Source organism: Thalassophryne amazonica, chromosome 13 (assembly GCF_902500255.1).
Source record: "Thalassophryne amazonica chromosome 13, fThaAma1.1, whole genome shotgun sequence".
Taxonomy (NCBI): domain Eukaryota; kingdom Metazoa; phylum Chordata; class Actinopteri; order Batrachoidiformes; family Batrachoididae; genus Thalassophryne; species Thalassophryne amazonica.
In genome coordinates this window covers 73,192,283-73,215,924 of record NC_047115.1, presented here as the reverse complement: position 1 = coordinate 73,215,924, position 23,642 = coordinate 73,192,283, and the positions used below count along the sequence as shown (strand labels likewise).

The window sequence follows — 23,642 nt, the reverse complement described above, 5'->3', positions numbered from 1 at the left end:
ACTATATATACATATATATATATATATATATATATATATATATGTCGTTTTTGCGAGCAATAGGTGCCAGGCTACGTTGTGGCGAAGGCAGGCCTGGTATTTTTCCGGCCTGAGCCAGATTTCTGGCTTTTGGATCCAGGTATAATGCAGCAAAAGTGACAGGTTGCCATGTAATCCCTATGGAAGGACACGTGGTGGCGCCACAAAAGTTCAAGTGACGCGAATGAAGCGATTTTAGCACGTTTGTGGCGTCGCCGTCATCCCCAAGTTGAAAATCTGAACTTTTTCGTCTTGTCGTGCCGCAATGACCAATCAGGGACTGGATATGTAGTGACGTGGAGATGTCTGTCTGGAGTTTATATTTGACGTGGACATGTTCTGTCTCTGGCAATCAGCCTGTGAGCAGGACTTATGTCCCTTTTGTCTTTTATATAACACAATTATGAAAGAGTTTGAGGGGAGAAAGCGAGGAAGTGCAGCAGCAGCTGGTGTTTTTTTTTTTTTGTTCACGTGCGTGCGAACAAATCATCCGTGAAGATAATCTTATTAATTACACAGATGTATAATAAAACATGGTGACTGGTTTATAACACAATTATGACGGAGTTTGAGGGAATGATGTTTAGCGCTGGGAAATATACTGGATCTTTGTTTAATAAGAGCTGTGAAATATTCCCTGTTCTTTGTTTAATAACATGATTTTTCATTGGTCTAGCTCAATGTGATAACCAATCATTGAGCGTATTTTAATGTGGCTCGATCTGTATCAGAACAAAAATCTTTTCTTAGCATTTTGCAGGCACCTGTTAGACAAAGCAATCAAAGTGAAGAAAGAGATTATTTAGTGGATATGATTTTGAGCAGTGCAGCCAGTTGCCATAAGTAGTATTTTTTTTTGTTTTTTTTAATCTATGTTTTGACACCACTAGTGTCAAATATGTGTATCTATATGAACAAAGTTACTGAAAAGCCATTTTACTTTCTAGTCTGTAAAGTTTAGTTCAGTACAAACACTGCTCTGATGTTCTGATTAACAACAGTGCTGATGTTTGTTTTATTAAATTACAGTTCTCATAGCGTCATTGTTTGTGGTTATTTCATTTTTGCTTTAGAAAACTATTGTAATACACAAACCATTTGATGTCAAAGATGATAATGATTGTTTAAAATCTTTAACATTGGGTGTTCCTGAGAGCTTTCCAAACAGGTTTGAAAAGGCCTAAAATCACAGCCCCCAGCCTGGGGCTTTGCCCCTGGACCCCATTGGGGACCTTGGCGGCCCCCAAACCCCTCGAAAAATTAGTTTCTGGCTTAGCCATATTGCCTCAATGCCAGCCCTGCGAAGGATTGGACAGTTGTGACCATTGGTGACCTTGAAAAGTAGGTCAAGGTCACCAGCCTTCGAACCCATGTGAAGTACTCCTCAAAGGCATGTACCCACCAAATATGAAGTTTTTGCAAGCAATAGGTGCCGAGGTACATTGCGGCGAACAAACTTCTGGCGATGTATTTGACAGTTGTGACCGTTGGTGAAGGCCACCGGCCTTCAAACCCATGCGAAGTACTCCTCCAAAGCATGTACCCACCAAATATGAAGTTTCTGCGAGCAATGGGTGCCGAGCAATGTTGTGGCGAAGGATTTGACAGTTGTGACCACTGGTGATCTTCAAAAGTACGTCAATGTCAGTGGCCTTCCAACCCATGCGAAGTACTCCTCCAAGGCATGTAACCACCAAATATGAAGTTTCTGCGAGCAATAGGTGCGAAGCTACGTTGCAGCAAAGGATTTGGCAGTTGTGACCACTGGTGACCTTGAAAAGTACGTCAAGGTCACTGGCTTTTCGAACCCATGCAAAGTAATCCTCCCAGGCATGCACCCACCAAATATGAAGTTTCTGCGAGCAATAGGTGCCGAGCTACCTTGAAGCGAACGAATTGCGGCCGGCCGGCCGGACAACCCGGATGCTATATGCCCCGCCTCACAACGCAAGCACTGCGTGGGGCATATTGTATGACTTTTAAATAAATAATTTGCATTTATTGCTTGAAATAACTATTTGATACAATAGGAAAAACAGGTACAGAAACCTTTTGTTTGCAGTTACAGAGGTCAGATGTTTCCTGTAGTTGTTGACCAAGTTTGCACAAGGCAGCAGGGATTTTGGTCCACTTCTCCAGATCTATCAGGTTTGGAGTTTCAGCTCCCTCCAAAGATTTTCTATTGAATTCCAGTCTGGAGACTGGCTCGGCCACTCCAAGACCTTGAAATGCTTCTTACGGAGCCACTTCTTAGTTGCTCTGGCTGTGTGTTTTGGGTCATTGTCATGCTGGAAGACCCAGCTGCTCAGTTACTGCAAAATTCCTAATTTAATAGCATGTTGAAATCACAAACGATTACTTTCTAAATATGGAAACATGTATTTATTTAACATAAAATTTGACTTAACATTTAATTTCCTTGAACTTGAAATATAATTAAACTAAATAACATACAAAAATTTTTATTAGTTTTTAATTGTGTGCATTTGTGTGTGTGTGTGTGGGGGGGGGGGGTGTCATAAAAATGTGCAGATTTCTCAACATTAATTACTGTTCTGCTACCTTTTTTGTAGATTCACTGGTTCTCTATTTTCAACTCATTCATGATGGTGATTTTCTTGGTGGGTTTGGTGTCAATGATCCTTATGAGAACGTTGAGGAAAGACTATGCACGTTATAGCAAAGAGGAGGAAATGGATGACATGGTGAGTTTTTGTTACGTTGATAGTGTGTAAATAAGAATGTTGTAGTTTGAGCCAAAATTTAAAATTTATTCTGAAATTGAAAATTTTGGTTATGATACAGTGTAGTATATTTTAAAATGTGCAGTTTGATTTTGTTTTTACCGTTTAATATGCTAATGCTGCTGCTTCTACGGGGGAAAACGAGAGTTACGAATGTAACTACGGTTCTATGAATTCCGGATGACCGCCAGAGGGCGGTGCTTTAGCACCTGGATAACTACATGTGTGCAGCACAGAGGTCGAGAATATATACCAACAAAGTCACACCATTGAATGTGACCTGGGTGACGTCACTGGTTGTCTTTATATACCAGACGCACCCAGCGCTCGCTTCTTTTCGGAATGAACACGCAAGACTCTGAGTGACAAGCAACTCTGGCGGTCATCCGGAATTCATAGAACCGTAGTTACATTCGTAACTCTCGTTCTATTTCATTCCTCCTGACCACCAGAGGGCGGTGCTTTAGCACCTGGATGACAATACCAACAAGGTCACGAAGAGTCACACTCACCTCGTATCAGCAGTGGGGAGTGGAGGCAGACAACACTGCCGAAGTCACCGCAGGAGGAGCGGCCACATTCAGTCTGTAATAGCGGGCGAAGGTACAGGACGAAGCCCACGTAGCAGCAGCACAAATATCACTCAAAGGGACACCTCTCAGTGCAGCCCAGGAGGTGGACACCCCTCTGGTGGAATGGCACGTAACCTTAGGAGGCTGAAGACCTCTGGACCTGTATACGTGTAAAATGGCATCCACGACCCAATGCAAGAGTCGCTGCTTTGAGACAGCACAGCCTCTTTTGTGATCACCGTAACACACAAACAGGACATCCGTTTTCCGGATCCCGGCAGTCGCACTAATGTACTGCTTCAACATTCGGACAGGACACAGGGAACCTGAAACAGATAATCCTGGATCAGAATGCGGGACATACACAGCCAAGGAAACTGGTTGGTTAACATGAAAAGTTGAAATTATCTTGGGTAAAAAGGACGGATTAGGCCACAGCGTAACCCCAGATCCGTCAGAATTCCATCGCAAACAGTCCCCAGCGACATGGAGCTCTCCCACCCGCTTAGCCAAAGACAGTGCAAGTAGAAAGGCAGTCTTCACTGACACCCATTTAAGATCAGCACTTTCAACTGGTTCGAAAGGGGATAAGCTGGAAGGTCCCATGAAGGTACGCGTGCAAGCCTTGGAGGCCGCAAACGTAGAGCACCTTTCAAAAAAACGACACACTAAGAGGTGTGAACCCACTGACCGGCCATCAACGTAGACGTGCCGGGCAGAGATTGCAGCAACATAAACCTTCAAGGTAGTGACAAAGTCCTTTCTCCAGCAGTTCTTGTAAATATGTGAGGAGAATAGGCACAGGGCAGTGCTCCGGGTCTAACTTTTGTTTCTCACACCACCGCGCAAACAGCTTCTATCTGTTGTCATACAAAGCCCTGGTAGAAGCAGCACGTGAATTAAGGATAGTCTGAACAACAGCCTGGTCACAAGAACTTAACAAGGAGTCTGGCCCCTCAACGGCCACACATACAGTTGAAGGCGTTCTGGGTGAGGGTGCCAAATCCTCCCCTGTAGCTGTGACAACAAATCCATCCTCTCCGGGAGAGCCCAAGGTTCTCCCTCGAGGAGTTTGTGAATTATGGGAAACCAAATCCTCCCAGGCCAGAATGGAGCAACCAGCAGCACCCTGTGGCTGCTCTGATCTATCCTGTGCAGTGTCAACATCAGCAGCGGGAGAGGAGGGAAGGCATAAAGGAGGCAATCCGGCCACGGGTGAGCCAATGCATCCTGCCCCAACGGGCTGTCTGGTTCCAAGAGGGAGTACCATCGTGGGCAATGTGTCGAGGTGCTTGAAGCGAAAAGGTCCACTTCCGCTGCACCATATTTCTGCCAGATCATTTGGACCACAATCGGGTTCAGTCTCCACTCTCCCGGTGGTGGTTTCTGTCTGGAGAGTAAATCCGCTGCGCTGTTCCGTACACCGGGCAGATGAACTGCTCTGACACTCTGAAGGCGAGGCAACGCCCATAAGAGAAGCTTCCGAGTTTCTGCCAATGAGTGATTGGACCTGGTGCCCCCCTGATGGTTTATGTGATAGACTGTTGACGTGTTGTCCGACCGGACAAGAACATGTCTTCCTCTCAGGGCTGGGAGGAAATGCTTGAGAGCCAGTCGCACAGCGCGAAGCTCCAGCACGTTTGTGTTGGAGTCTCTCCTGGGGACTCCAGACACCCCTCACCATCCTGTGATTCCACACGGCCCCCCAACCTTTGAGTGATGCATCTGTAACAACCACCTCTCGGCGAGAAGGAACAGAGCCTAGAGGGACACCCTTGCAGATGAAGTCCACGTTCCCCCAGGGTTTGAGGTGCAGAAGGCACTGGTTGGAGAGTCGTACAAGCCTGTGCTGATGCAACTTCGAGTTGAGGCCTAGGTTGTTGATCCATATCTGTAGGGGACGTAAGAACAGAAGTCCCAAGGGTACCACTAGCGACATTGCAGTCAATTTGCCCATCAACCGGAGCAGCAAACCAAAAGGCAGCGTCACAGCCCGTTGAATGTGTGAGACGAGACGAATTACATCGTCCACTCTCTGCAGGGATGGCGATGCAGTCATAGTCAGGGAGTTGATGGCAATGCCGATGAAGGTCGTTTGTTGACTGGGAACAAGAGAACTCTTTGCAAAGTTCACTGTGAGTCCTAAATGAGAGACATGGTTCAGTAGAAGAGCTGTGTCGTTGTGCGCCTGCTCCTGAGTCGGAGCGCAGACAAGCCAATCGTCTAAGTAGGGTAGGATTCTTAATCCAAGAGCTTGCAGTGGGGCTAGTGCTGCAGCCATACATCTGGTAAATGTACAAGGGGCAAGAGAGAGGCCGAAAGGAAGCACCCTGAACTGGTATGCCTGACCTTCGAAAGCAAAGCGGAGAAACTGCCTGTGATGAGGCGCCACTGGCACATGGAAATAGGCGTCTTTTAAGTCGACACTTGTGAACCAGTCTCCTGGTGTGATAGTTTGAAGGACGTCTACTGTGCAGAGCATGTGAAACTGCAGCACTTTGATATAACGTTTCAGACGTCGGAGATCGAGGATAGGACGAAAGCCGCCATCCTCCTTTGGAACAAGGAAGTAAATTGAATAGAACCCCCTGAGCTGGTCTGATCTGTGAACTGGCTCTATGGCCCCCTTCTCCAGGAGTTCCAAAATCTCCCGTTGTAGGGCAGCAGACTGCACCAAGTTGGAAACAAGTCATCCTCACCCCATTGAACTTTGGAGGACGACATCCGAACTGAATTCTGTAACCTTCGAACAAGGTTGAAATGACCCATGGGTCTTGAACTTGAGCCTCCCAGTGGCTGTTGATTTCGTGAAAAACGGCTGGGGGCCAAACATTGGCAGTCAGACCCGACCACCTTTGCCTCGCATCCCTGAGGACCTCTGGGTGCGATTACTGGAAGCTCTGCGAAACCGTTCAGTTCTCGGGGGTCTGCCTGTAGGCTCACGAAAGGCAGGCTGCTGGGAGAGCTGGCCCTCAACTGCAAAAGCACGTGCAGCTCTGGGAGTCGGCGGAAGCCTGGATGTAGAGTGAAAAGCTGTAGCACGTCTGACTGGCTGAGGTCTGGAAGACCAGTGTAGGTCAACAAACTGTTGCCGAGATTTACTAGCCTCAACAGCACGCTCTAAAGTTTGTTGGGCCGCAGGTCCAAATACTTGGCCTGGAAGAACCGGCAGCGAACGGAGTGTGCCTCTGCAGGATTCGGAAAGGGGGGACTGCGTAAGCCACACCTGACGTCTAGTGATGGTAAGGGTTGACATCAGTCTGCCAAGCTCTCTGGACATATAAGCAAAGGTTTGGAGTGAGGCATCACTAAGACTTTGCGTAGCATCATCAACCTCTGCCTCCCTCAAAGACTTTGAGAGGGCAAGGGCTAAATGGGACAGTGAGTTGCCTAGGCGACCGATGCGAGCAGCTATGTCATAGCTTTTGGTGAGGAGGTCATCAGTGACCCTACACTGAGGGCGTGGGCAGCGGGCATCCGGCCGAGCAGCATCAGCTGGAGCCACAACCAGGTTCGCAATAATGCTGTCAACGGCTGGCATACGGTTCAGACCATACTGCGCTGAATCACACAGAGCTAAGGGCTCTGCAGTCCTGTGATAGATGGGTCAATGATTTGGGGTCCGCCCAACATTGGTGGAGCTCCTCGATATATGGTTGTGAAACTGGAACGTTGAACTCAGGCTTCTGAGTGACTTTGAAAAAGGCACTTGAAGCGGTGGTTTCCACAGGGGGATTGTCGACCCCAAGCCTGGATAAAGCCAACTGAACAGCTTGCTTGACAAAGGATAGTCCAGGTTCGGTTTGCGGCATGGACTCTGCCTCGGAGGTATGAGAGCCCACTAATGAATGGCTTGGAGAAAGACTCCTCTCATCCTTATCCTCCACACAGTTTATATCACTTGTCATGTACAAGGAATCAGTTGCAGCAATAGACACGACATCATCCTCCTGCTGAGTAACTATACTCAACAAAAATATAAACGCAACACTTTTGGTTTTGCTCCCATTTTGTATGAGATGAACTCAAAGATCTAAAACTTTTTCCACATACACAATATCACCATTTCCCTCAAATATTGTTCACAAACCAGTCGAAATCTGTGATAGTGAGCACTTCTCCTTTGCTGAGATAATCCATCCCACCTCACAGGTGTGCCATACCAAGATGCTGATTAGACACCATGATTAGTGCACAGGTGTGCCTTAGACTGTCCACAATAAAAGGCCACTCTGAAAGGTGCAGTTTTGTTTTATTGGGGGGGGATACCAGTCAGTATCTGGTGTGACCACCATTTGCCTCATGCAGTGCAACACATCTCCTTCGCATCATCCGTGAAGAGAACACCTCTCCAACATGCCAAACGCCAGCAAATGTGAGCATTTGCCCACTCAAGTCGGTTACGATGACAAACTGGAGCCAGGTCGAGACCCCGATGAGGACGACGAGCATGCAGATGAGCTTCCCTGAGACGGTTTCTGACAGTTTGTGCAGAAATTCTTTGGTTATGCAAACCGATTGTTTCAGCAGCTGTCCGAGTGGCTGGTCTCAGGCGATCTTGGAGGTGAACATGCTGGATGTGGAGGTCCTGGGCTGGTGTGATTACACGTGGTCTGCGGTTGTGAGGCTGGTTGGATGTACTGCCAAATTCTCTGAAACGCCTTTGGAGACGGCTTATGGTAGAGACATGAACATTCAATACACGAGCAACAGCTCTGGTTGACATTCCTGCTGTCAGCATGCCAATTGCACGCTCCCTCAAATCTTGCGACATCTGTGGCATTGTGCTGTGATAAAACTGCACCTTTCAGAGTGGCCTTTTATTGTGGGCAGTCTAAGGCACACCTGTGCACTAATCATGGTGTCTAATCAGCATCTTGGTATGGCACACCTGTGAGGTGGGATGGATTATCTCAGCAAAGGAGAAGTGCTCACTATCACAGATTTCGACTGGTTTGTGAACAATATTTGAGGGAAATGGTGATAGTGTATGTGGAAAAAGTTTTAGATCTTTGAGTTCATCTCATACAAAATGGGAGCAAAACCAAAAGTGTTGCGTTTATATTTTTGTTGAGTGTACATTGGTCTGATCAGCCTCATTAGGGACAGCAGGAACTGTCACTGCATCCTTAGGCTGTAGATTCAGAAGCAAGGACTTAATCAGAGCAAACTCAGAAGTCAACGTTTCGACCTTTTCAGCCAAAGCATGGTCATGAGTAACCTTCTTAGCAGAAGGGGCTCCTGCATGTGGGTGTTTACGGCGCTTTGGGTCCTTCCTGGGGCTGGAGGCCAAAGTCGCACTAGATATTCCACTTTCCAATGTCGCAAGTCTAGCAGATCTCTCTGCCAGTGGCATGCTGGCACAATTAAGGCAGGCATCGCCAGTCAGGGCTTCCCTCAGGTGTCTGATCCCAAGACAGGAGGGGCAAAACATATGTCCATCATCTGGGCTCAAGGGAGCCAAACAGGTACTACAGCCATGCAACAAAGGCTCTGTCAACATTGTGGACTGCGTGCAGATGGCTAACGCAAGCCCTGATGGTTACAAATGGAAAGACAAAGCGTGAATCACACGGTGTAAATAGTAACACGAGGCACGGAGCGTGAAGCACTCACAGCCGTCGGCTTGACACGAGGCACGGAGGGTGAAGCACTCACAGCCGCAGACTCGACACGAGGCACGGCGCGTGAAGCACTCCAGCCGCAGACTCGGCACGAGGCACGGAGCTTGAAACACTGTGTAAAAGCTAATACAAGGCCTGGAGCGTGAAACACTCACAGCCACAGTAATAACACGATGCACACAGCTGAAAAAACTCACAGCCCAAGTGCTAAGTCACTTAGAGCAACGACGACAACACTAGCTGCTAGCGGAGCTGTTAAACTTGGCAAATGGCGGCAGTGCAGACAAAGTACTTCAAGGAGTGGAAAACACTCACGGCAAGCCCAACACAGTACACTATACTGGTTCTGATACACACACTACCACGTAGTTAACGTGGTTAGCGACACAACTAAACAAATAGCCAGCTTTCATCGAAACAACACAGCTAATGTGCACAGAGGAAAATATCCAGCAGGGCAGCGGCAAGGCGCGCACCTGGCGTTTAGGAAGGTGTACTCACGACAGGCGAAATGAAATAGAAATACTTTTTTTTTTGTCCTGCACATTTAGGGAAATGAGCTGCTAGCTCTAGTTTTATGCATTTCACTTACTTTCAGAAACAAAAAAACCAGCACACTACACAGTGCTGGAGGAAGCCCAGATGTTGTTTCAATGAGCTGCACCTCTGAAAACACACCACATACAGAGTTAAAACCCATGCACACACAGACATGTCTCCTGAGGAAGTCTAGTCCATTCTTCTGCTTTGAATCTCTCAAGCTCCTCCAGATTTGATGGTTTTCTGGCATGTACCTTGGTCTGCAGTTCACCTCACAGATTTTCAATGGGATTCAAGTCAGAACTTTGAACTTTACATATCCTTCTGTCTTCATGAGTCCTTCCACCTTGAGGAGAATCCCTGTTTGACGCACTGATACATCCCCATAGCGTTATACTCCCACCGCCGTGTTTCACTGTGGCGATGGTGTTCTTTGGGTTATATGCTTCTCCCTTCTTTCTTCAAACATAACCATCTCTATGGCCAAAGAGCCCTAGTTTTGGGTCGTCTAACCAAAGGACATGCTTCCAATATGTTCTTAGCATACTTCAGTCTGGCTTGAAGGTGTCTGTTCTGCAGAAATTGAGTTTTTCTTAGTCTGCAAACCCACAGTCCATTCCTGTGCAGGGCTCTAGTGATAGTCTTCTTTGAGACTTCAGTTCCCAACGTGGCTAAGTCATTCACTAGTGTCTTGGCAGTTCTGGGGTCTTTTTCGTTATATACCTACCCCAGGCTTGTTCTATAGTGTGTTGCTCTCTTTGAATTTCTTGAAGATGCTTTTCAATCCAGTTCTTGACACTTGGAAACACTGTAATAACTGCTTCTCCTACATTGTGAGTGTCAACACAGTTTTATTTGTTGTCAGTCTAGTGTATATATAAAAATGTCTAAAATGACTGACGAAAAAAAGTTTTTTTTTTCTTTTTTTTTTCACGATATTGTAATTTTGTTAGAGAGAAGCAGTGCGTTTTGGTTGCTCCCCCCATATGCAGTCGGGAGAATTCATTGAATATGTCTTGGATGTCATTAAGACATCAGTCTTTTAAGAAATTTAAAGAGTATATTTTGTGTGGTTATTCTGTGTGGAGGAGGCATTTCTCAAAATGTAACTGCTGCAACAAGGACATGAGTGAGGAACGCTGCCAAGACACCCATGACAAGTGTTTTTGCTAATCACAGAGTCCTGGAGGCCACTCTTGTTTGGTTACCTGAAATGTCATTTTCTGTCAACAGGATAGAGATTTAGGGGATGAATACGGGTGGAAGCAAGTCCATGGAGATGTGTTTCGACCGTCCAGTCATCCGCTGATCTTCTCTTCGCTTATCGGCTCTGGATGCCAAATTTTTTCTGTCTCCCTCATTGTCATCATCGTTGCTATGGTGGAAGATCTCTACACAGAGTGAGTAAAGGACATGCCTGGTTGGGATCGTTGAGTACATGGATCAGTGTCCTATTGAAAGAATACCCTAATTCATTAAGATAAATGTTTAATGAACTTGTCTTTTCTCCCCATCTTCTGCATTTTGACTTTCATGTTCTTATTAACAGCTTGAAATAGTATATTTAATTGGTTAATCTGACCAATTCTTATTAAAATCTGTAGTCAGGGCTAAATGCAGTGAGGGCTCACTCTTTTCCAGGGGAGTATCGGCTGTTTGATTTGACCGGAGGGTTAATGACAGTTAGCATCTTTATTTTATAGAGGAGCTGTTCTGAAAGGGCAGTGGGTTCACCTTACAGAGATCACAGGAGTGTGCAAACTACTATGGTGAAAAATATAATTTAAAACAAGATTTTAGATGATACTTGATGTTTGTGCCAGTAATAAACAACTCCCATACAAGTGAGACTCAGGCCAGCATGAATTATCCTGTCAGGAAAAAAAAAAATACCGTGTGGACAGACTAAATACAGGGCAGAAAAAGACCACCAGGAACATTTGTGAAACATGTTGGTCAAAGCCACAACTGGTTATCATGTGTAGTTCATTAGGCAGTTGTGAGTCTGTCTTGCAGCTTAAAATGCACCTGATCTGCGGAGGTAACGTGAAAATACCTTTCTGTGTAATCGCTTCAGCGGCTCTTGTGTGGTGGTGTTGTCTCACATGGAGTAGCAGGAGGTGGTAAAATCTCAAGTCAGAATTTCAATACATCCACTTGGGAAATGATTCACAATATTAATACCAGCATTTTGGCATCAAAATTAATCATATATCTTGAAAATAACTCTCCACCCCTTGAATGTAACAAAGTATGGTCTATTTTCGATTATCTGGCTATTCCGCTATGTGTAAAGTTTGTCCGTGCTCTTCAAAAACTTTATAAACACAATTCTTTCACAAAGGTTTTATTTCAGTAACACTATGTGAATAACAGAACTTAGGAGGAGGCCATGCTCTTCAAAAACTTTAAAAACATAAACCATTGTCAAAGGTTTTATCAAATTCTTTAGCCTGAGATCTTGTTTTTGGCTTGGCCATGAAACTTGATTTACTACAACTTGCCATGCTGTGACTTGAAATTACATGTAATTGCATGATCGCTGTAATAATATCAGTACTTATGTAGCTTTTGTGACTTCTCTAAAACAAGTACTGCCAAGTCAGGAGCATTATACAGTAGTGTTCAGAATAATAGTAGTGCTATGTGACTAAAAAGATTAATCCAGGTTTTGAGTATATTTCTTATTGTTACATGGGAAACAAGGTACCAGTAGAATTCATGATATGCACACTCTTAAGGCTATGAAAATGGGCTATTAGTAAAAAAATTAGAAAAGGGGGTGTTCACACTAATAGTAGCATCTGCTGTTGACACTACAAACTCAATACTATTATGTTCAAACTGCTTTTTTAGCAATCCTGTGAATCACTAAACTAGTATTTAGTTGTATAACCACAGTTTTTCATGATTTCTTCACATCTGCGAGGCATTAATTTTGTTGATTTGGAACCAAGATTTTGCTTGTTTACTAGTGTGCTTGGGGTCATTGTCTTGTTGAAACATCCATTTCAAGGGCATGTCCTCTTCAAGTATTTTGACATATCCAAACTGATCCATGATACCTGGTATGCGATATATAAGTTAAGTTGATGTGTTCTTTGGCAAATTGTAACCTCTTCTGTACGTCTTTTATTTAACAGAGGGACTTTGCGGGGGATTCTTGCAAATAAATTAGCTTCACACAGGCGTCTTCTAACTGTCACAGCACTTACAGGTAACTCCAGACTCTTTGATCATCCTAGAGCTGATCAGTAGGTGAGCCTTTGCCGTTCTGGTTATTCTTCTGTCCATTTTGATGGTTGTTTTCTGTTTTGTTCCACGCGTCTGTTTTTTTTTTTTTTTTTTTCCGTTTTAAAGCATTGGAGATCATTGTAGATGAACAGCCTGTAATTTTTTGCACCTGCGTATAAGTTTTCCCCTCTCCAATCAATTTTTTAATCAAACTACACTGTTCTTCTGAACAATGTCTTGAACGTCCCATTTTCCTCAGGCTTTCAAAGAGAAAAGCATGTTCAACAGGTGCTGGCTTCATCCTTAAATAGGGGACACCTGATTCACACCTGTTTGTTCCACAAAATTGACGAACTCACTGACTGTATGCCACACTACTATTATTGTGAACACCCCCTTTTCTACTTTTTTTTTTTTTTTTTTTTACTAATAGCCCAATTTCATAGCCTTAAGAGTGTGCATATCATGAATGCTTGGTCTTGTTGGATTTGTGAGAATCTATTGAATCTACTGGTACCTTGTTTCCCATGTAATAATAAGAAATATACTCAAAACCTGGATTAATCTTTTTAGGCACATAGGACTACTATTATTCTGAACACTACTATATATCATAAACTTGAATGTTGTGTTCAGTGCAGGGTTCATCAAAACTAATCATGAAGTCAAAACAGTTGCATCCTAATATTTCGAAAGATGTTAAAATTATAGTATATATTGCAGTTTTCTTTTTTGCATGGGGTGGGTTTTTTTTTTTGTCATGCTAGACATCCACTTCCTATATGAAATATCTCCCAAATTACACAATGCACAATCTCTGAAGTGGATGTAAGCATATTTGGAAAAAAAAAAATATTTTCTACCATTACCACCTCCTGCTACATGTAGCTTGTGGGCTACAGATGATGTAATTTCCACGGAGATCTGACACTTTTTTCACACACACACACTGTATTTTGTGTTGTATTTTGAGTGGTTTGCCATCATATTTCCTGAGAGGGAGAGAGGCTAAATATTAAATGGTTAATTTGTCACACTGGTCAGTTTGGATTTACCTTATATACAAGTGCTTTTTGCTGTCATTCAGATAAATGAGCAGAAAAAATATACCACTGGACAATTAACAGTTTTCAGTGGACTTTTTATGGCTGGAAAACAACTGTCCCATGAAAAATAAACAGATTAAAAAAAAAAAATTGCAGGGATGGAAAAAAAAGTCACGACTGTCCTGTTCTCATTTTGTCCTGGAGCGCCACACTGAGCTCTGTGAGTCAAACTCTGGATTATACAATTATTGGAAAAGGACAAAACTGTGGTGAGTCCACAATGAATTTAATGTACCTATTTGTATATTAAAATGTTCCACGTGAGGTGTGTCAGGCGCACGCGTGATCCCATCTGAATGTGCATGTACAGAAATGTGGGGAAAAAAGGATTTATTTCATATTTAGCTCATTTTGTCTTCCATAGTAACAGTTTTTTAGTTAGTGCTACAGGTTGTCATCATAATGGTAATCTGGGAGCTTTCTGTGAAAGTTGAGCCACATGTCAGCTTGGGTGATCAGTGGAAGAGCTGCTGTTGCAGTCATTGCGTGCACGTCGGTGATCATGGGGTGGACTGTGAGGTGTTTATGTGTGACTGGTTGGTATTTGTGTGTCTTCCGTGCTTGGCTATTCTTCTGTGGAAATCAGGTGCAGCTTCATACTTCATGGCAACCATTGCGATCATGGTGGTTTGTGAGAGATACCGTATGGATCTTGTAAGATCCTGGCAGCAGCCGAGCGCCTCTTTGGCATCATACGGTGTCCAATATGACTTCATGACCACACAAGTACCGCTGGACAGACCCCGTCCCTGTGTAAAGGGGGTTTTAGTTGCTTATTCTTCTTGTAAGAAACTGGTGGGTGTTTCTGTTGTCGTTTTTAAAAATTGCTCAAATTATTGCTTGTTTTTCATTTGTTGTTTGGTAATGTAAAAGTGAAAATAAGTCCATGGTATGTCTTGTGTCAAAGCATGTTTTTCAGCGTTGAAAGAGGGTGAAAAGAAAGAACTTGTCAGGGAATCAATGGTGTTAAATTAGAAATTGCAACCATGATGTTACTATGGTTAGGTGACTATTAATGGAAGTCTTTAGAAGGTTTATAGTCTATTAATGGAAGTCTTTAGATGGTTTATAGTCTATTAATGAAAGTCTTTAGATGGTTTATAGTCTGTCAGACGATGGTTTAATATGAAACATCCAGAGTACATGGGATACATCTCTTGACGTCATTATCCAAACACTAACTGTCAAGAGGTGTGTTAACTAGTTAGTGCTGTTTAGGTGTGGTTGATGGGCCAGTATGAGAGCATGAACTAACTTTTATTCATGCGTGTTACACTTTTCCCCCCTCAACAATAAAAGCTGTTTTCCAAGATTGCAATTTCGTGAAGCATTGTTCAGAACCACAATATGTACACTGGGGGGGATCACGCAAGTGACACGTGTGTGTGTGAGATACAGAATTACTGGGCTCTGATACATAAAGGTCATCTGCATTTGAACGTCAAGTTCCTGTCACCGCTACAGTGGTGACAGTCTATCTGAAAGCATTCACACGGGGTCAGGTTCATGACTTCTCAACTGGCAGCAACCCAAAGTGTGTCCCATGTTGAATTTTACTTGAATAATGTGATTCAGGTCTTGACATCAGGACCTTGGCTCATTATGTCTGTTCCACGCTGTCTGGGCCCACTCAGAATGCACCAATGTTGGTGTGACCTAGATGATCTTTGGTTGATTGTTTAGTTTGGTTTTCAGTTATTGTTTCATTTTTACCTGTGTTGCTGAAGCCAGAGCAGGCCTGGGAATGGTTTGACTACGTGTGGGCCTGTCTTTTTTCTTCAAGATATCACGTGCGCTTTGGCTATATGGACAAAGAGCTCATGTATTAAGGTCACCTCAGTAAGACCTTGGACATGTTCAACCTGAAGCACATTTTTGTTTTCATTGTGGCCACTAGATGGCAGTCTCTGAAACTTTGGGAACACAATGGCTTGTCAAAAACTTCATCTGTCATAATGAAACTTGGGAGACAGGGTCACATTGGTTACATGTTCAAAGTTAGGCATGCTTCAGTTCTAATTGTGCCCACTAGAGGGCTGAGATGCTAAAATACATTTTATTATATGGCTTGGACTCAACGCGCGCTCTGATTGGCTGATTACCGGTTGGATATTTTCCCATATCTGGACCGGTTACCATGACAGTCGGTCCGCAACACATATTTTCTTTTCTGACCAGGAAGTCAAAAACACGATTAGAAAATCCAAGTCAGACATAAACATACTCCATAAATATCTAAACAGCATCTGAAAAAACAGATTGAAAGCTTACCAGCTAATGACCGGACCATCTGTTAACAAGTTCTTCATGGAGCTGAAGCGAACAGGTCTGACTATGAGCCATCAGCAGCTTTGCTTGCTCGGTCTGTACGGGGATATCAGACATCTGTGTTTTTTTTTTTTTTGTTTTTTTTTTTTTTTGGACCGAGCGTGAGCGTCGGCCTGAAATTTCCCTGTACAGACCTAGCGGTCAGTTAATGATCCTCTAATGATGCCAAAATCCTCACGATGATGCCAAAAGGACTTCATGGATTGTTATGAAACTTGCTCCTTCAGATTATATTATACCTTGTACAGGTTCAGTGTTTGGCTAAAACCACACACAGCGCTACAAGTTGGCTAGGAACAATTGCACAGGAAATCGTGATTGTCACCACAGGTAGCATATGCATTATGTATCGTGACCCCAAGAAGACTGCTCTTTTTGATGTCACAAGGTTGAAGGTCAAGGTCACTGAAGTGTGATGTCTTAGTCTTGTAAACTGAAGTCATTTTAACTGACTGATTCTAACCAAACTGTGTGTGTATTAAGTATATTGACCCTGAGAAGCTTTTTGATTTTTGGGGTCAACATGTTAAAGGTTGCAATCACTGTTCTGTACTGTATAAAAACCTTCTGAAAAAAGTGTCACTGGTCTTCGTTAAGCTTATCAACATTTACCTGGGGCACCATGGGTTAATGTAGACTGTGTACTTGTTTCATCTAATACATCCTATTAGTTATTTCATATTCAAGACTGTGGCTTAATATGTACTCCCTCAATCAACTCAGGAAATGTGATTGAAAAGAACTGAGGTTTTTAATTACAGGATAGTTGATCATTATTAAACTAATCAAATTATCATAATTTGAGTCTTTTATGTCCAAATTCTCTGGCTTCAGCTTCTTAAATGTGAATATTTTCAGTTTTTTTGCAGCCCTAGTTTGAATGTGCAAAGTCAGAACTTGTTAGAACATATTGTGCACATCTCCAGCATTTTATGACTGCATGTACTCACACTGGAGCAGCACAAGTTCACACATTTTGCCTCACCCTGCTTGACAGCAGACTCACCTACTTCCTCTATTAAAAAAAAAAAAAAGAGGGGGGTGTTCTATGTAGTTATTGTTAATCTACAATATGGGTGTAACTGATGGTAAAACAAAGGGTTCAGATTGGATCATGGTTCTTTGTCATGGCTCGGATTATTTTGTAGATTTCTTTCCATTTTTTAAAAATAACTTAAAGAGCAATGAAAGCAAGAACTTTGGCCCATGACGTTGAATCAAAACAAGGTGTCCAGTGTTTAAATATTTCAAAATAAAATGCTTGTTATATTAAATTGCAATATATGCAGTATTATATAACGACTGAATGGATTCTTGTCATTTGATTGGTGCTTTGGATGTCACATGACATTTCATCCCATTTGTGTTGCATTGCATTTAGAGTGCAGCTTGGTTCCATTTAGAGTGCAAATTTGGTTCAATAAGTTTGGTACCATTGCACTCTACACGCACATGCTCATGCGCGCATACACACATGCACACACAAAACAAATCCACTGTGCTGTCTGGAGGCTGTTAGCAGGAAGAAAGACAAGCTGGACTCAATTCTGATGTTATCCCCCCCCCCCCCCCCCCGCTGCACTGAGGACATACAGTCGACCAAGCCAGTTGTGTGTGTGTGTGTGTGTGTGTGTGTGTATGTATGTATGCATGCATTCACACACACACACACACACACACACAAAAAAATCCACTCCACTGTAAGCCATCTGGATGCATGAAGACCTGTTCACATGAAATGCTGATGTGATTTTTGGCTGAACTGAAGAACTAGTCTTTTTTAATGGAAGTCAGTGCACAGCATCACTGGACTACACGTTGCAGTGGAACACCAAAATGTAAGTCCCTTTTCTGTTTACAAATTAATAAAATATCAAATGACTAGGATCTATTTTAGCTGTTATATAAAACAAATAATGTTTTTACATTCTTTCAATGGAACGAATATTTCGGATATTAAATGCTTATTGAGTGTTGTTATAAGGCAAGGTGATGTCACACAGTGGTAAATATACCACTGTTCCAACTTTTTTTGAAACGTGTTGCAGGCATCCATTTCAAAATGATCAAATATTTGCACAAAAACAATGAAGTTTATCAGTTTGAACATTAAATATCTTGTCTTTCTGGTGTATTCAATTGAATATCGGTTGAAGAGGATTTGCATATCGTATTCTGTTTTTATTTACATTTTACACAATGTCTCAACTTCATTGGAATTGGGTGTGTGTGTGTATATGGGTGGGTGTGTGTGGGTGTGTGTATATGGGTGGGTGTGTGTGGGTGTGTGTATATGGGTGGGTGTGTGTGGGTGTGTGTATATGGGTGGGTGTGTGTGGGTGTGTGTATATGGGTGGGTGTGTGTGGGTGTGTGTATATGGGTGGGTGTGTGTGGGTGGGTGTATATGGGTGGGTGTGTGTGGGTGTGTGTATATGGGTGGGTGTGTGTGGGTGTGTGTGTATGGGTGGGTGTGTGTGTGTGGGTGGGTGTGTGTGGGTGTGTGTGTATGGGTGGGTGTGTGTGGGTGTGTGTGTATGGGTGGGTGTGTGTGGGTGGGTGTGTGTGGGTGTGTGTGTATGGGTGGGTGTGTGTGTATGGGTGGGTGTGTGTGTATGGGTGGGTGGGTGGGTGTGTGTATATGGGTGGGTGTGTGGGTGTATATGGGTGGGTGTATATGGGTGGGTGGGTGGGTGTATATGGGTGGGTGTATATGGGTGGGTGGGTGGGTGTATATGGGTGGGTGGGTGGGTGTATGTGGGTGGGTGTATATGGGTGGGTGTATATGGGTGGGTGGGTGGGTGTATATGGGTGTATATGGGTGGGTGGGTGGGTGTGTGTGTGTGGGTGGGTGGGTGGGTGGGTGTGTGTGTGGGTGGGTGGGTGTATATGGGTGGGTGTGTGTGTATATGGGTGGGTGTGTGTGTGTGTGTATATGGGTGGGTGTGTGTATATGGGTGGGTGTGTGTATATGGGTGGGTGGGTGTGTGTGTGGGTGTGTGTGTGGGTGTGGGTGTGTGTGTGGGTGTGGGTGTGTGTGTATATGGGTGTGTGTGTGTGTGTGTATGGGTGTGGGTGGGTGTGTGTGTGGGTGTGGGTGTGTGGGTGTGGGTGTATATGGGTGTGTGTGTGTGTGTGTGTATGGGTGTGGGTGTGTGTGTGTGTGTGTATGGGTGTGGGTGTGTGTGTGTGTGTGTGTGTGTGTGTGTGTGTGTGTGTGTATGGGTGTGTGTGTGTGTGTGTGTGTGTGTGTGTGTGTGTGTGGGTGTGTGTGGGTGTGTGTGTGTGTGTGTGTATGGGTGTGTGTGTGTGTATATGGGTGTGTGGGTGTATGTGGGTGTGTGTGTGTATGGGTGTGTGTGTGTGTATATGGGTGTGTGGGTGTATGTGGGTGGGTGTGTGTGTGTGTGGGTGTGTATATGGGTGTGGGTGTGTATATATATATGGGTGTGTGTGTGTGTATGGATGGATAAAATGGCTTTATTTTGACACAAAACACTTATTTTTTGCAAAACATGACCATGTGGAGAAAAACAAACTTCTCTTCTTCTTCTGTGGCGTATAACAGTAGCCAACATCCTTATTGTTACATTGCTGCCACCTTCTGTATCAGTCCATTATAGCACTAATAAATTTTCTTAATGAGTCCAGTGTCCTTCATGAGAAAACAAAAAAAAACATGGATGGCCAGGACAGGAGGTAAAAACAGGACATGTCCTGGGAAACAGGACTGTTTGGTCACCCTATAATAGAGGTCGATATATATGGATTTTTAAGGGCCAATACCGATACTGATCATTGACAAGGTTTGGAGGCAGATACGGTAAGATGTGTCAAAAAGGTGACAAAATTTAACTTCTTTAATAATTGTCTTATTTGAACAATAGCTGAATGTTGACTTACAGGGATGAGAAAGGGCAAAGAAAAAAAAAATGAAAATGGGTGGGGGTCCAGGGAGCAAAGCCCCCTGAAGCTCACAGCTTTTGAGCATTTTGGAAATATTTCGGGGCCACTACAGAGATCTAATTTCATGAATTTCCATTTTATATTTTTTGTATGTTGGGGTATGTGGAAACCTGACTGTAATAACAATCTCTCTGTAGACCTTCTTTCAGTGACACCTGCCTAGTGCTGTAGGGTATGTACTTACTGTAAATGGGCAATTCTACAGTAACGGAATTACAATCTGAGCTAATCTGTCATGGTTAGATGCCATATGTACAGATTTTGCTGCTGTTGTAATTCCATTACCATAGAATTGCCCAAATGCCGTAGCATTGGACAGATATCACTGAACTTGCCAAAACTATTCAAGTGTTTTTCCTTAACCTGCAATGAGCTCTGAAATATACTGGAACTTCATGCAAGTGTGAGTAAATCATTTTAAGAGATTAAAACTTATCAAAACAATATTTGTGGTATAAAACAGTGACTTTATTAATATTTACATGTAAAATGTATGCTTACAAATTACTGCACCATAATAAATTCCTAAATCACACCATGTGAGCTTGCACCCCGGATACTTATGTCAATCATCATGAAAACACCACAGAACATACAGCATTATTAAAAAGCACACATCCTGTGCACCCAACTGTACAGCAGTCTATGAAATTCGCCAAAAAATAAAATTGACACAGGCCGATTTCAGCATGCGGGCAAAATATATCTCGTCATTTTTGAATGGTTTATCTATTAAAGGGTAAAAACTGAAGGAAATTAATTGTAAGGCCTGAAAGAAGTTTCTGTAGGAAGTATTTTAGATGTAAGGTTAAGTGAGAGGGGGAGGTGTTGGCTTTTTAAATACTTGAAAGACATCAGACTCATTAAGAGGATTTATTAGTTCTTCAACCCCTGGCAAAAATTATGGAATCACCGGCCTCGTAGGATGTTCATTCAGTTGTTTAATTTTGTAGAAAAAAAGCAGATCACAGACATGACACAAAACTAAAGTAATTTCAAATGGCAAGTTTCTGGCTTTAAGAAACACTATAAGAAATCAGGGGAAAAAAAATTGTGGCAGTCAGTAACGGTTACTTTTTTAGACCAAGCAGAGGGGGAAAAAAAATATGGAATCACTCAATTCTGAGGAAAAAATTATGGAATCATGCAAAACAAAATGCTCCAACACATCACTAGTATTTTGTTGCACCACCTCTGGCTTTTATAACAGCTTGCAGTCTCTGAGGCATGGACTTAATGAGTGGCAAACAGTACTCTTCATCAGTCTGGCTCCAACTTTCTCTGATTGCTGTTGCCAGATCAGTTTTGCAGGTTGGAGCCTTGTCATGGACCATTTTCTTGAACTTCCACCAAAGATTTTCAATTGGATTAAGATCAGGACTGTTTGCAGGCCATGACATTGACCCTGTGTGTCTTTTTGCAAGGAATGTTTTCACAGTTTTTGCTCTATGGCAAGATGCATCATCATCTTGAAAAATGATTTCATCATCCCCAAACATCCTTTCAATTGATGGGATTAGAAAAGTGTCCAAAATATCAACGTAAACTTGTGCAGTTATTGATGATGTAATGACAGCCATCTCCTCAGTGCCTTTACCTGACATGCAGCCCCATATCATCAATGACTGTGGAAATGTACATGTTCTCCTCAGGCAGTCATCTTTATAAATCTCATTGGAATGGCACCAAACAAAAGTTCCAGCATCATCACCTTGCCCAATGCAGATTCGAGATTCATCACTGAATATGACTTTCATCCAGTCATCCACAGTCCACGATTGCTTTTCCTTAGCCCATTGTAACCTTGTTTTTTTTCTGTTTAGGTGTTAATGATGGCTTTCGTTTAGCTTTTCTGTATGTAAATCCCATTTCCTTTAGGCGGTTTCTTACAGTTCGGTCACAGACGTTGACTCCAGTTTCCTCCCATTCGTTCCTCATTTGTTTTGTTGTGCATTTTCGATTTTTGAGACATATTGCTTTAAGTTTTCTGTGTTGACACTTTGATGTCTTCCTTGGTCTACCAGTATGTTTGCCTTTAACAACCTTCCCATGTTGTTTGTATGTGGTCCAGAGTTTAGACACAGCTGACTGTAAACAACCAACATCTTTTGCAACATTGCGTGATGATTTACCCTCTTTTAAGAGTTTGATAATCCTCTCCTTTGTTTCAATTGACATCTCTCGTGTTGGAGCCATGATTCATGTCAGTCCACTTGGTGCAACAGCTCTCCAAGGTGTGATCACTCCTTTTTAGATACAGACTAACGAGCAGATCTGATTTGATGCAGGTGTTTGTTTTGGGGATGAAAATTTACAGGGTGATTCCATAATTTATTCCTCAGAATTGAGTGAGTCCATATTTTTTCCCTCTGCTTGGTCTAAAAAGTAACCGTTACTGACTGCCACAATTATTTTTCCTGATTTCTTATAGTGTTTCTTAAAGTCAGAAAGTTGCCATTTGAAGTGACTTTAGTTTTGTGTCATGTCTGTGATCTGCTTTCTTTCTACAAAATTAAACAACTGAATGAACATCCTCCGAGGCCGGTGATTCCATAATTATTGCCGGGGGTTGTATAATGGACTGATACAGAAGGTGGCAGCAGTGTAACAATAAGGATGTCGGCTACTGTTATATGCCACAGAAGAAGAAGAGAAGCTTGTTTTTCTCCACATGGTCATGTTTTGCAAAAAAAAAAAAGTTTTGTGTCAAAATAAAGCCATTTTTTTATAATATCTATCTATATATTTACACACACAACCCAATTCCAATGAAGGTGGGACATTGTGTAAAATGTAAATAAAAACAGAATACAACGATTTGCAAATCCTCTTCAACCTATATTCAATTGAATACACCACAAAGACAAGATATTTAATGTTCAAACTGAAAATTCATTGTTTTTGTGCAAATATTTGATCATTTTGAAATGGATGCCTGCAACATGTTTCAAAAAAAGTTGGGACAGTGGTATGTTTACCACTGTGTGGCATCACCTTGCTTTACAACAACACTCAATAAGCATTTAATATCCAAAATAAATATTTGTTCCATTAAAAGAATGTAAAAACATTCATTATCTGTTATATTACAGCTAAAATAGATCCTTGTCATTTGATATTTTATTAATTTTTAAACAGAAAAGGGACTTTGGTGTTCATCTTTGAGTAAACGTTGAGTATCTCATTGCCGGGCCGTGTGTCCTGGTTTTTTGGTAATCAAAATATGGTCACCCTACCCTATTAGCATCCTCTGCTCTTTGTAACTGCAATATTCCACCAAGCTCCCTTTCAATCACACATGTACTCAATCTTTCTTCTATTGAATTTCATTCCCCTTCTCTCCAGAGCATATCTCCACCTCTCCAGACTAGTCTCAACTTGCTGTCTACTCACTACAGATCAGTGTTATCTGCAAACCTCATATTCCATGGTGACTCCTGTTTGAGCTTGTCAGTCAACCTGGCCATCACATTGCGAACAAGAAAGGGTTC

General features: G+C 42.8%; 1 protein-coding gene across 1 annotated transcript in view; it reads left to right on the top strand.

Annotated features, from left to right (window-relative positions):
* The window catches only part of tm9sf3 (transmembrane 9 superfamily member 3), a 53,524-nt gene that overhangs the window by 20,547 nt on the left and 9,335 nt on the right, over positions 1-23,642 (top strand). Inside the window, exons 6-7 of the mRNA XM_034184308.1 lie at positions 2,613-2,744; positions 10,753-10,919. Of these exons, the coding sequence (XP_034040199.1) occupies positions 2,613-2,744; positions 10,753-10,919 (299 nt within the window). The remainder of the gene's footprint in view (positions 1-2,612; positions 2,745-10,752; positions 10,920-23,642) is intronic.